Source organism: Anopheles moucheti, chromosome 2 (genome assembly GCF_943734755.1).
Source record: "Anopheles moucheti chromosome 2, idAnoMoucSN_F20_07, whole genome shotgun sequence".
NCBI lineage: Eukaryota > Metazoa > Arthropoda > Insecta > Diptera > Culicidae > Anopheles > Anopheles moucheti.
The window spans coordinates 19721498-19735091 of NC_069140.1; the positions used below are offsets into that span (position 1 = coordinate 19721498).

General features: G+C 46.2%; 1 protein-coding gene across 3 annotated transcripts in view; it reads left to right on the plus strand.

The window, feature by feature from the left end:
• The window catches only part of LOC128297848 (peripheral plasma membrane protein CASK), a 217489-nt gene that overhangs the window by 44933 nt on the left and 158962 nt on the right, over positions 1 to 13594 (plus strand). For all 3 annotated transcript variants that reach the window (XM_053033555.1, XM_053033554.1, XM_053033556.1), the window contains 5 exons: positions 21 to 196; positions 523 to 645; positions 738 to 885; positions 2595 to 2773; positions 3324 to 3491. In XM_053033555.1, the coding sequence (XP_052889515.1) occupies positions 21 to 196; positions 523 to 645; positions 738 to 885; positions 2595 to 2773; positions 3324 to 3491 (794 nt within the window). The remainder of the gene's footprint in view (positions 1 to 20; positions 197 to 522; positions 646 to 737; positions 886 to 2594; positions 2774 to 3323; positions 3492 to 13594) is intronic.

The following is a 13594-nucleotide window of genomic DNA, read 5'->3' on the forward strand; positions in this document are numbered from 1 at the left end:
CGACACATACGGTCATATAGGACGGGTCGGATGCCCTCACTATATGGCCCCGGAGGTGGTGGCACGGCGAGTGTACGGCAAGCCGTGCGACGTATGGGGCGCTGGCGTGATGCTACATGTTCTGTTATCCGGTCGTTTACCTTTTCACGGATCCGGCAAACGGCTGCAGGATGCCATCGCTCGGGGACGTGTCACGGTAAGTGTGGTTGGAAGATTTAACCCCCCGTTTTGCCTTCCCGGCAGCAACAACCCGGGGCACCCGGTTTCGATCGGATCGTGATGTCAATCGACGCGAAGGATGCATCCCTGGACGAAGATTTGGTGGCTCTCAAGGTGCTATTTATGTACCGGGCGGATAGAATTTAATATAGCATGCAATAGCACAGCTCCGACATCCCTTTCAATGCCGGGTTTAGCGATGTGTCCTTCGGGCGTTTGGCATCCCGCCGAACAACCCGCCTGCCGCTCCAGTGGAATGCCATATCATAACGAAGACGACGTGTGTCTGCGCTCCCATTACAGCTGGATACAGCGGAATGGAAGCATATATCGAGCAATGCGAAAGATCTAGTACTGAAGATGCTTGCACCCAATCCCATCAGCCGGCCGACAATAACGGAAATTCTGGATCATCCTTGGATACGGGTAAGTTGCCCTTTTTTCTGTTTGGATTCTTCCACTATGTGACGCTGGAGTCTCGTTTTTACACAACTGATATGGTTTTGGTGTTTTTGCAGGATCGTGACAAACTGCAACGCATTCATCTGGGCGACACGGTCGAGGAGCTGAAGCGCTACAACGCCCGCCGTAAGCTGAAAGCCGCCGTCCAAACGGTCGCCGGCGGCGTTGCAATGGATCCCCTGTGCTGTGCGGATACCGACTCAAGTGAGTTAAACGGCGAACGGCCTTTTCGATTTGATCCCCTTACGCTGGCGAAGGAGACAGTGCTAAATCCTTAGGACATCATGTCGTTAGATGTATCACGACAGAACTATTATCATTTGAACCAAACCAGCTTAGCGGCGAGTACAAGCACACCAAAGTGCCCTTAAAGTTCTACCGTCTCGTTCGTGCTTTAAACTTTAAAGCTGCATAGGATTTAACTGCAGCAAACTTTTCTGCTTATTATTAGCATACAAGATGTGCTATCTCTCCGCTGGGAAGGTTCGCTTTCACCAGCACAAACTAACGACTAATTAAAATGCAATTGAACTTCCTTTTTTTGTGTTTGTTGTTCGGAGGTTTTCCGTTGCCTCCTATGCGGTCTTTTGCGAAAGCTCCTTTGCGTGTTTAGGAAGGACGGCAACAATGCATAACGAAAGAGCGTGACATGAACAGTAATCCAGTGTGGTGTCGAAGGGAAACTCGTCGCTAAACACGTGCGAAACCTGGGGTGAAGGCAAACGAGCGAATAAAACAAAAAGACCACCGCACTTGCTTTGATGCCCATCCACCCTCCCCGATGTTGGCCTCCCACTTTAATGGGTCTCGGTGTCTCGGTGAACTGTAGCGGTGTGCTGCTGGTGATTTTTCGTTTTGCGGGCCCCCCCGGTGGGTGGCGGGATGGAAACAGCAGCAGCCCCCAGCGACATGCTCGAGTAGCCGAATCATCTGGCCCTTCTTTCTTTAATGTTATTGAAATGGCTTGCGGTTACCGGAACGGTGACAGTGTGCAGCATATTCAGCCCCGCGGTACGGCGCTTTCGTGACCGTGGCTTAACGTCGCGAGATGACTTGTTGCGTTGCCTTGCCTGGGCGCTAATGTTTAGTGCACAGTGCTTAGAGTTTACGCTTACCCGTACTCAGTACGTGCTAGATTGCTGGAGATATAAACGTGTATCGTGGAAATGTTTTGTCCGTTCCGCTATATGTGTGTGTGTGATTTTTTTGTATTGCTGTTGCAAAATGGACGTTTTATTACCGACGACAGGCTGCTGCTGCTGAGTGTTCGATGGTGCTGTCGAACGAATGTGTCCAAATAATGTCATTTGATTGGATGGGTTTTGACGGGGAAAAGGGACAATAAAGACGGGCAATAAAACATATGGGTTTATGAACATACTTTTTTATTATTCTCATTGCTCGGCAGTCATTGAAAACAATTGTTTGAAGCCGGCATACGATGAGCACGCAACACACGACCAGTCAAACCAGTGAATTCAGTTGAATTTGAAGCAAAAGTGACATACGCTGATCACAGTTCAAATGAAAGGCATTTAATGGGTGGAAATATAATTTTAATCGACGCTTTAATGTTCTCGTTTTAAGCGCAATTTAGTATCTTAATTTCGGTTGTTTTTTTGTTTTGTTGTTGTGTTAGTAGCTATCGGTTCAGAATGCTTCGAGAGCAAAACGAGAGCCATACATACACACATATTAATTTCGCTGTTCTCTTTCATGCTTATTTTTTGGTATTTTCTTCTCGTTCTTTTCTCCCCTCACTCACATTCGTGCCCGCCCCTTCCATGCTGCAATCCTTACCATCAACTCCAACGTCCTTCTGCATCCGCGCAACCGACAAACATGTCACACTGTCACAATCTCCCCCCAAAACCGCCGACACAAATGGGTAACATATGGCGGGGTGGCTGCAGTGGCCATTGGTACTGCATCGGAAAGCCTCAACGAGTGGGCCGACGAGGAGGCCGGTCTGGAGGCGATCCAAAAAATTCTTGACTCATTAGACGATATCATTGCTTTGCAAGATGCAAACTGCGATCCGGATGTGCTGGCCGGGATGCTGCGCGACGTGAAGCTGCACGAGCTGTTGCAGGTAATGCCTTCTCTGTGCCCGGGGTTCCCCACCGGGGAATTTCCCCCCTGTATCTGTGTGTGAGTGTGTCTAGTCTAGTAGTTCAGTAGTTTATGGCGCGTGTGTTCTTATTCGTTGATGCTTCACTCGATTGGTATCGCTTTGTTTAGTTTGCCGTGCGGACGTATGGTAGAAATAAAATATGTTATAAAAACTACACGGTCGCACGACACCAGAACAAGCGATGCCAGATTTCCCTTAAGTTATCGATGTTCATTATGTTGATTTTATTCTAACTTTTTATCTCTTTCTCTTTCTTTTTTCCGTTCTCTGGGTTTCTTTCCCACTCCCGAATTTGTTAACCCATTCATCACGTTTTTGGCTTGCTCATGGCATCAAACGATACACACACACACATACAACCAAAATGCGCAATCCATTACGCAATAAACAAACCAAAATTCATCAAACCACTCGCACAAAACAACCCCGGGGGTCGATCGAAACCGGACACGGTACTCACGGTGACCTGGTTTGCACCCATTGCATTGCGGGCTTGACGCTGGTGCAGTTGTTCGATAGAATCAGTAGTTCGGTTATCAATCCATCGCGGGCCCCACCGGGAGACGCCATCAGCCGCTGCCGGGATGCAATCGATGCCGTCTCATCCACCGCGGGACACAAGTATTTGCGCGAAAGGTCGGAGCTGATCAACCTGCTAGGATCACCACACATTCAGGTAGGTCGACCGGGTGCATCGGGTGTAACCCACTCTGCGCAGCAATGTGTCGGGTTTTCCCGGTGTTTCCCCATGTTCGTCACGTGTGCTGTTACGCGCATTTCATTTGTGCCTTTCGCCTGCGGACCTTTCTGTTGCGTGCAAATGTGCTTTTGGTTGCATTTCCTGCCATCTCGCGTACTATCGGGTTGCATAGAACACTGTCACCAGCACCCAAAGGGACAGCGTGTTGTGTGAGAATTTAGAGGGGTTGGTTTTTCCGCACAATGGTCGTGCTTGCAATTTTCCCGTCAGGCGTCACCAGCGTCGGAAGCGAGATCGCCGGGTTCGTGGTCTCGATAGAAGCGCTTTTCGGTTGAAGGGCCGTGTCCTGTCGCTTCGTTATTTGAATGTTGCGCAGGCGCATTAGCCATTTTGAAGCGCCCACCAGTGACCGGTACCGGAATCGCCAGCCAGTAGCTTTACGGTGCAGAAAGCTCATACTAGTCGAAGCTTTTTCGTGTCGGATGCTGGAAGTTCGGGTTTGTGTCGTTAGTGAAGTACCTCGAAGGTGGGAAATTCGAGGCAGTGGCTTTTCCCTGGTACGGTTGCTAGACCGGTTCGACACATTTTCATCGATTGTTCTTACCCTTCCCGTGAAAGCACCTCTCCCCCGGTATCCAGCAGCTTGTCAATCTGAAATAAGCGTTCATTTTTCATAGCTTCTTGGTTGTTCGTATTTTTTTGTTGATGTTGGTTTCGACTTAGATTTTATTATTTTCCTTATTCCGTTTGATCCCACCACACCGTGCAAGGCCTTCCGCATCTCGGCTCACACGCTTTGCTGTTTTTGGCGATTTGCGTGCGAGTTTTTAGGGCTGTGGATGATGTTTAATTAAATTTTTCTAATTATATCATCCTGTTCGGCCGGAAGTGGTCATAATCCCTGTGCCTTTTGGATTGTGTGTGTGTATTGTATTTTTTCATCGCAATATCCCTATTGCTTAAACTCCCGCAGTGAGGAGCCAGTTGAATTGAATTCGCGGCTGATACGGCTGTGTTTACATTGTGTTGTTGAAAAATATGGAAAATAAAAATGTGAAACGATATGCAGCAACCAGAATGGGAAACAAATTCGAAACAAACTAAACCTTTTTCTAATCCCTAAAGTTATTGCGGTGGGATTCAGATAAATCAGGGATTGTTTCTGGCTGGATGGAGATGAATATTTGCCGGGCGGCAGGCAAACAATGGCGATATAACATATTAACAAAAAAGAAAAAACACACACACAAAATGGAAAAGTTTGTTTAATGCCAAATTGAACAGCTTTTAAAGTCGCACTTCATACATTTACACCGTCCCGATTGCAATCGCATTAAATCTAAACATTCTCGTTGCTTGAAAGAAGACTACGCACAACTTTTTAATGAGAATGTGTCAAGCAACTTGATTAAAAGTGACGTGCACGTAGCGTGCCGAAGTCCTTCTTGGGGAGGGACATGCGAAAAAATGCCAAATTAAAAACAGCGAAATGTGTCTACGATTCGCAATGGCGCAATAAAACTTACCGTCCAGGAAGAGTCTGGGAAGGGAAACGGTAAATCATGGGATGTGCATAGAATTTGTTTAGTTCATTTAAAATTGCGACATAAAGCATGAAACGAGTAAATAATACACATACTTGCAGCCAGAAAGAATGCTGGAGTTTTTGTTTGCTCCGATCTTCCAATTAAAATTAAAATCTTTTTAATGCACCACCGTTTAAGGAGTGTGAATAACAAATCAAAGAACACGATACGATAAAAGTGTTTGAATTGTACAGATAGTTAAAGTTCTACCACTCGTACGATCCTTACGGTGAAGGGTGCCTGAAACATGCTTTCCGCCGGGTGAGATTTGAATGCAAAATCACTAGCTTCGTACCGGAAAGGCATGTTCGATACATCCGGTGCTGCGGCAACCTATATGTGCTTGTGTAGCGCAAAGCGAGACGATATCGGGCCAATCCGGGAATACGGCACCGGGCTGATGCTTAGCCGATAAGTACCAATGCCATTGCCAGATGGCGAACTGGCGAAGGTAATGGAGAGAAGGCGCAAAAAAAAAACCCCCCCGAGTGAGTAGATTTTCTTTTGCCGTGGCGAATGCTTCTCGATGCTTTTTCAAAGTCGATTTTTCATGCCCTTGTCGGGTGGCGTATGGTGTCACCTTTCTTGAGGAGGAAGGTCAGCAAATGCGTGCCTAGTGTGCATGTATGTGTGTGTGGGAGAATAGCGTCGGGTTTTTAGTGTGCGGCTCACCGTGCACGGGAAGCACAGGTGTGCAACAGCTGAGCCGGGTGCTAGGTTTGAATCGGTGGAAAAACGGCCACGGACCTTCCAATGCATTGCACACAGCCACAGCTCGGGTTGCGGGTGCTATTTGTTTTGTGTTTTCTGCACTGCATATTTGGCGAGCGGCAGAATTGAAGATTTAACGTCCCCCTTTCCCGAAACGTCGAATGGAAACGCGTTTGGAAGCGATGCGAAGCTAAAACGATTGTTTCCAGGTCAGTTTTTCTGCCGTATTGCTCAGGGCCTAGCTAAACAGCTATTTAGTTTCGCTTCATGCCGTGTGGATGAATGCAGTACAGCGACAACAACAACAGCAACATGCATTGGATACCATCGGAAATGTATCCCGACAGCTCGGGAATGGGTATTCGTAAAGCTTTGACATGGGAATGGAACAAAAAAGAGCTCCCTTATCCTTTATGGCTTCAAACGGAATGTCCATATTTTTTTTTTTGCTCACTCCGTGCAGTATCATCTCGGTGAAATCCGGCCAGGATTATATGGCTGTGCTGTGAATCTTACGTTTTTCAAAATGTTCCGTTAGTGAGAGCACTTTTTCATCCCTGGCATGATGATTATAGCGAACCGGACCGCTTTCGTTCCTTCCAGTAGCAGCGAGGTGAGATGCTTCACTGCAAAAAGAAGGACTCCACGCTGGAGACTACGGATTCCTGCCAGATTAATATATCATTCATTATGATTAAATATTTGACTATTGCTCGCAGTCATTTTAATATATTTCACTAAACCTTTAGTAGCTAATGCTGGTGCCTGCCGTGATTCGCTCGCCGCACCGAAGTTGGGTGAGAAAAGGAAAGTTAAAATGAAACAGCCAAGATTCAATGTGAAGGATAAAGGCACCATTAAGGGGTGTGTTTTTTTTTGGGTATGTTCAGCTTTAAGGTAAAGAGTGAGATTTTTTTTTTGCTTCCTAGTGAAGTTTCGTCAATTTCGCGAATCCGTCGGGTTTGCTGCTTTGTGGGGGGGTGGGAAATATGCTGGCCTCCGCTCCGTTGCATCACTGCACAGCCCTTGCACTGCTGTGTGCTGTTGTTGATGGGTGGCGTGCCGCTACAGTAAGCCAATTCTCGTGCAACATCGTATCGTTGGATCGTGTGGGCCGACCGACTGTGCATGAATGTGCAGAACGGGCGGATGACTTAGAGATTGTGTATGTTTGGCGAAGCTGGTGAGCTGGTGAGAATGAGAAGAAGAAGAAAAAAAAACAACATCCCTATAAACAACGGCACTGATGGTTGTTTGTGGAATTCATCTCTGGAGCGTTTGCTATTAAAAAATGAGTCTGCATCTTTCCACGTCCACGGGTGCTTTGCGGGGCCGTTCTCTAGCGATCCGTGAATGGTTTGGCTTTCATGTGCGGCATCTGGCCGTTCCTGGCCGGTGTCGCCCACCACCGGCATACACACCGAGGCAATCTAGATCCTGCAGAAGCTAAACATATAACTCGGCGTACCACATACCGCACACGGGCCGGCTGCAACACGCCCCCAATCGGGAGTGCCGTTAGCTGGATTATAAGATTCTGTCGAGTTGACTTGCATGTGATGTTGCCACTGCCACTTCTTCGACATGCACGATTGCATTTACGGTGCAGCACACAGCCCGTGCCGTGTGGCGGGAAGGGCAGTGTATTTTCTTCTACTGTTGTCATACATATTTCGTGTGCCACCACCACTGCTGGTGTTATTATGAATGCGAGAGTCCTCTTCCTGCAATTCATTCGCCATCAAGTGCAACACACGAACCGGATGCGAACGTGTGCAGTGTGCAGGCGAGCGGATGTAGGTGAAGGTTTTGCAGCGTTTACGCTTTCGTTTGCCCTCGTTAGCTTCGCCCCCCCCGGGTGACGGGGGACCGAAAGGAAAAGGAAAACAAAAAGAGTTCACTTTGCTTACGTGGCCAAGTGGTGTGATTGATTATGGAGTACGAGAAGTGAGTGGATTTGATGACTTCCCGGGATGCGGTGGTGGGGCATCTTTTGGAGTTAAGTGGTTGCGGTGCAACGTTCCCATGTGACCCGCTTCTGGTAGAACATATTTGCATAGCGACGATAAACGACGAGGATGTGGTCGAGAGATTAAGGCGAGAAAAGGGAATACCGGATACAAACGCAAAAATAGCAGCGCAAAATATAGTTCCAGCAAGAGAAATATGTTGAATGTGTTTTTGATGATATTTGTAGGTACAGGTATAGGGAAGAACCCCGGGATGATAAATAGGGAAATAATTCTCTTCTTCATTTGGTTTTGTAGTGAAATGTTGAACTCATCAGGCTGTGCGATTTAGCAAAAGAAAATGGGAAGATCGTATAGTAAATGCAATTGTTTTTCGCTTGACTTTTTGGTTATCGTCAATACAGTCTTAGCCATCTGCTGAAGAGTTGTTTAATGAGATGAATCTTTGAGATTTATCAATTATTTAGCTATAATTTGGTGCATTGTTTCACGGCTTGAATGCCATTCTACAAGCTGGTGTGTAGAGCTGAGGTCCAACAAGATTCAAAACAACCTTTCGGATGTACCAACTTTGCATACTTTTAGGCGTTGATGACAAGCGAGATCATCGGAATAAATTCGATTGGGTTAAACTAGTGCACTTTTAGACTAACAATAAATAGAGGTAGACAATAAATAATCTCAAAGATGCCATTCGTCATCGTGCACTAAAACAAAGGGACGTTCATTGTTTCACCACTGCTGGCTTACGACCTGATTGCTAAATGCAATTAGAGCTCTAACTAATTGTGGTATCCATAATTAGATCAGTACTTTGCGCTATTCGATTTCGTAAAGAGTTATTCGTCTCGTGGTTTAAATAATCAATCGAAAGCTCCAGTGTCATGAGGAGAAAGGTTTTGGTACATCTTGTTGTTGTTTTTTTTTGCGTTACAAGTTGCTATTGCTGCTAACACGTCTACCCCGGTGGTAGTTAGAGGATAGTTTGCGCGAATGTTGACTTTTCATCAGAGTTCGTTTAAATTGAAGTGGTTTCTGTGAGGCAGTGCACCTTGATTGTTGAGTTGCTACTTACAATAGATTTTACCGATCCGTTCGAAACGGTTTTTTTTTTGCTAGAGTTCATATAATACGAGTATGGTACAGAGTGTTGCTTGTTCAGTCACCACAAAACCCCGGACTATTGGAGCGCCACACGAGTGGTTGGTTAGCGGTCGGAGTTTGAAGAGGCATGGCGAAGAGAGTGGCGATGGTCCACTTTTACTACACCCATCCATCTACGCAAGCGTATATTAATTGCATGCACCAGCCGGGCGAATTAGTTTAACCCCGACACAAATGGAGATTGATTCTTGTGTGGTCGGGCAGTGGCGTATTGTGCCCCCGTCCGTAGCGAGTTACCATTGTTTGGCGTAATACATCTTTTCGCAGTACTTTCTTGGCACTTATGATTTCCTTACGCGCGGCCAGCGCGCTCGTTGGCGATAAACTTTCCACTTGCTGCTCATCTGATGCTCATGGGGTTGTGGGTTGCACCGGCCGGGAGTTCCGTGCTGTTGTCAGAAAGTTCGAACCCATTTTCCGCTCGATGGGAGCGAGTGGTGTCCGTAGCGGTAGAATTGGAATTGATTTGAGTTGAAGTTCCGCTCCACCTCTCGCCGGTGGGATGCGGTGAAGTGACTTTGCAGATCTCGCATTGACTTGGTAACGCGCGAGGTTCGTGATCAATAGCAGCGAACCAGGGGTCTTAAATCACTACACCGACGATGGCAACTGGTTTCGGAATATGGCCCGCACCATTGTGTAGCTCTGCCCGATCGGAACGCGAACCCCGTGATACAGCAGTGTGACAGTGTTATACTCTTTGTCCTACTCATGTTCCGATTTTTAAACTTATAGACTGTGTTCATGTTGAAAGTTGTTGTACCATTTTAGGAAAGTTGTCCCAGCGACACGCTCTTCTGGCTGGCTTTTTGGAGTGGTCATGGTTTTTCCGATGGAAAACATTTTTCGCCAACCCATTCACATCATCTCCCGCACGGACGCTGAACCACCGAAATAGACCGATGTCGGGTAAAACGTGCCGGAAGACAGCAACCGAACGGAGGGGTGAAATGGGGAAAATTGTGGAAAAAGGAGAGCGGAAAAAGTTAGATGACAGCATGGAAGGTTCTGGCTGGCAGGAGAAAGGCTGCCGTGCTTTTGAAAACTTTTTGTCCGGACGGGGTGTTATTGTTGTCGCTTTTATTATCATTAATGTTATTACTGTTGGTATCACCAATAAGGGCAACGCTGCTGCACAGGCAGCAGCAACAATTCGGGTAAACTTTTGCAGCGCGTATTTCGCGCGGTGGATGCTCGCATTATTGAGTGACAGTTTGCGCCTGTACCGAATACAGGGATACCGTTTTGGGGCGTATTTTTTTACCGCTTCTGCTTTACCCTAGTGTTTCCTGCTGTTTTCACCTTTTCGTAAGCGTTTAGTAGAGTTGTAAAAGTTGGCAAGATTTCTCCGGAGAGTGGTTCCATAAGTTTTGCACATTTTTGTAATACTCTCAAGTTCGGGTTCGTGACGGAGAAAATGCACACGGTGCACCAGAAAGGTAAGGAGCCGTACCGAAGCTGTTTGTACCTGGATTCAGGACCGTGCATCGTGTTGTTCGCTGGTCGCTGGGCCGACTAGTTCTTTAGCGTTTATTAGTCCCTTTGGGTGGTTTGCACCTAACTTCACGCGCTCGGTGAATGTTTTGCCGGAAGTACACTTCTTGCTTTTTTGCAATGGCGGCGGAGGAACGCAACTTTTCCTCCGTCAAGTGCATGGCGTGTGGTAATGGCAAAAATATTTTTACGCACCACCGATGCCACGGGCACGGTATCGAATGAGATGCGGTTGTCGACCGGTACGCGTACCCGATGAAACCCGGCAAGATGGACTGAAATGGAAGAGAATGCAGAATGGCGCTAGGACGCTGGGGAAAAGCGTTTCAAGTGTCGCTTACTTCAGTGAAGTGCAGCACTTCGGGTGTGCTCTGCACGAGTAAAGCTAGGTGTATGCAGTTAGTGGGAAATGTTCAGTTCGACGGTTGCATTAAATGATGCGCTTGATTTTCGAGATGGGGTTCAACAAAGTACTTTTAAAATGAAAAAGCCAAAAAAAAAACAAATAAAAGTTAAATCAATTTCGTTAATATTAAAATTTCGCTTACATGCTGGTTCAGCGATGCAAGTAGTTGTTCAGTATTAAGAGTGTAAGAGGAATGCGAATAATTATTAATCATTTTATCATCATTCAGTGGTTTCAATGGTGGTTAAATAATAATTAAAGTAAAATTCGTTTATTATGCGATTTCTGTTTTCCTCTGGATGGCTCTCTACTGTGCGCCATATAGTTATGAAATTGACAGTCATATGTAGCTGTCAAGATGGAAACATTTCGGGTCACCTGCCGATACGGTACCACAGCTGCCATCGTGTGATATCCTGTGGTAGAAAGTAGCAATTATTATTGTGTATTGAATTACATGCGAAAATGCAATTGAAGTCAGTGACTTTTGCGAAAATTTCGTATGAAATTCATTTTTAATCAGTTCAGTTGCGCTCCTTTAATAAAAGGAGCTACTGACATGGCGTCAGTAACTGTTCATGATTGATATTACAGTGTGATTATTAAAAGCGTAAAATTGTTGGAAGAAATGTGTTTTTTTATCTGAAATGGAATGTACCATACCTTTAGTTGGAAACATCACAGTTGAGGCGATACAAAGCCAGCCTTTTTATCGGGGTTTGCTTTTTTTTCGATCACAAATTGCTAATTGATGCGGTTTTGAACAACATAAATATTCATTTGCCTTTTTATCTCTTGCCATCCTTGCTGCTTCTTCGGTGGTTTGGCCCACTCTAAGCTGTCTGGTATTTTTACGCACCGAATACAGACCGCAGCAGCGATCCTTCTATTGATTTCCCCCCCGGTTTTTGTGATATCACCGAAAGCTGTGATCGGGCTCGGGTCGGTTTTTGTATGAATGCCGTTTTGTGAGTTTGGCAAGTTGAACAACTTTCCGAGCCGGGTTTCATTTGGTCGATTGCGCGCGCATTACACACCGTCAAAACCGTCGAGCGGGATGATTTTTAATTGGCATCTGCCAAAAGGATTAAACAAAAAAAAAAAACACCCCGACCATTCACTTCTTTGCCGATAAGTATCCGCTCACTCCTGGCCCCGTTTTTCATTTCTAAACGCAAAATAAAACAAAAGCTGGAATGGTGTAGAAATTAAAGTATTAAGCAGCTCTGATTGTAATGGCAGAAGGGACTATCGCCCACGACCCGTTTTCCAATGGGGGGAGGGTGACAGAAACGCAACGTCAGGAGTATGATGTTATCGAATTAAATTTAACGATTTCCAAACTGTGAAACCATTTTCCATTTTGATGGCGCATGGTGGACAGAAGGGAAAATGGACAGAAAAGGGCACGAGTTGGTCACCACCACCGCACAGGAAGTGGCCGTGTGTTTTTTTTTGTCTGTGGGGTTGCTGGGAGTGAATTTCTAATTTAATTCACCAACGTACCAACTGGTGGACTTGTTTGAATGGAAGGGACAGCAAAACCCCATGAGCGGACGGAAATTGAAATTGACGGTTCGCAGGGTCAGTTGCCGAGGTGGCGGCCGGCAGTGTGGCGGCCGATTTATCTAATAGAAATAGTTTAGAAAGTCATATTTTCACACTCGAGTTTTCCGGTTGCAATCCGATTTAATTTTGGGATACCCGATTCCACACGGCGAGCGAATGAATGTTTAATTTACCCATCGGATTAAAACGGAGCTGGCCCACGGGATAGGTGGGCGCATCGTTTGGAGCATTCTTTTTTCTAGCTTCCTCCTGTACCTTCTTCCATCCATCTGTGGCTGATCGTTATCGTACACGGCCCGACCATGGACAGCACACCGCAAATGGCTTCGTATGATTCAGGGGGGTTTGTTTTATTTAACTCCCACACCGGAATGGAAGTTCCAAACATTCGAGCATTAAAGGTGATTGGGATCATTAAAAGGGCACCGTTTAATGTTGGGTTTTTTTTTGTTTGCTAATACAAAACTAAACGAAAACAAACAAACAAAAAAAGAGGGAGCATATTTCGAGCTATCAATCGTACCCGTTCGCGGTAATAATCGTTTATCGATGCGAGTAATGAAAACTCAGCGCCCTGCGTAATAAAAACTGCTTACTGAAGGATGCAAAAAGTGCGATCCCATCGAGAGTGTATGGTGGCGTTGTGGTGGTTGAAGCCCTCTGGTTTGAAGTGTGTTTTATTACTTCGTGCGGTTTGGTTGCGCGGGACGTGGAAAACTGCTGCACTTTGTAAAACCACTTCCACTGTGCGGAATGATGAAATGGTCGTGCTGTGCCGATGGTGATTGTTTTGCATTTGCAGGACGATTACATCTCGCTGCTGCCGCTGTAACGACACGGTGGACAATTTCGTTAGTGTTTCGAACGGGTACTCTTGAGCGGGTTGTAATACGATGTTCCAATCAACTCGGTGTCGTGTCTTGGAGTGGCCAGGACGTTCGGTCGGTTTGGTTGCAAATGATTGAATCGTATGTCCGTATCGTACCCGCTCTCCTCCACCAGGCAGGGCCGGCGTTGCCGAATGTGGAAACGCTTCGCATCAAGTAACGACTTGAAAGTTTTGCAATTTTGTATATTGCTGCATAAATAAAATGGACCGACCGTATGGAGATTTGATGGAAAAGTGTATAATAACGGACCGGCATTGCGCGTTCCGTGTGCTAGTGGGGTCCACATTTT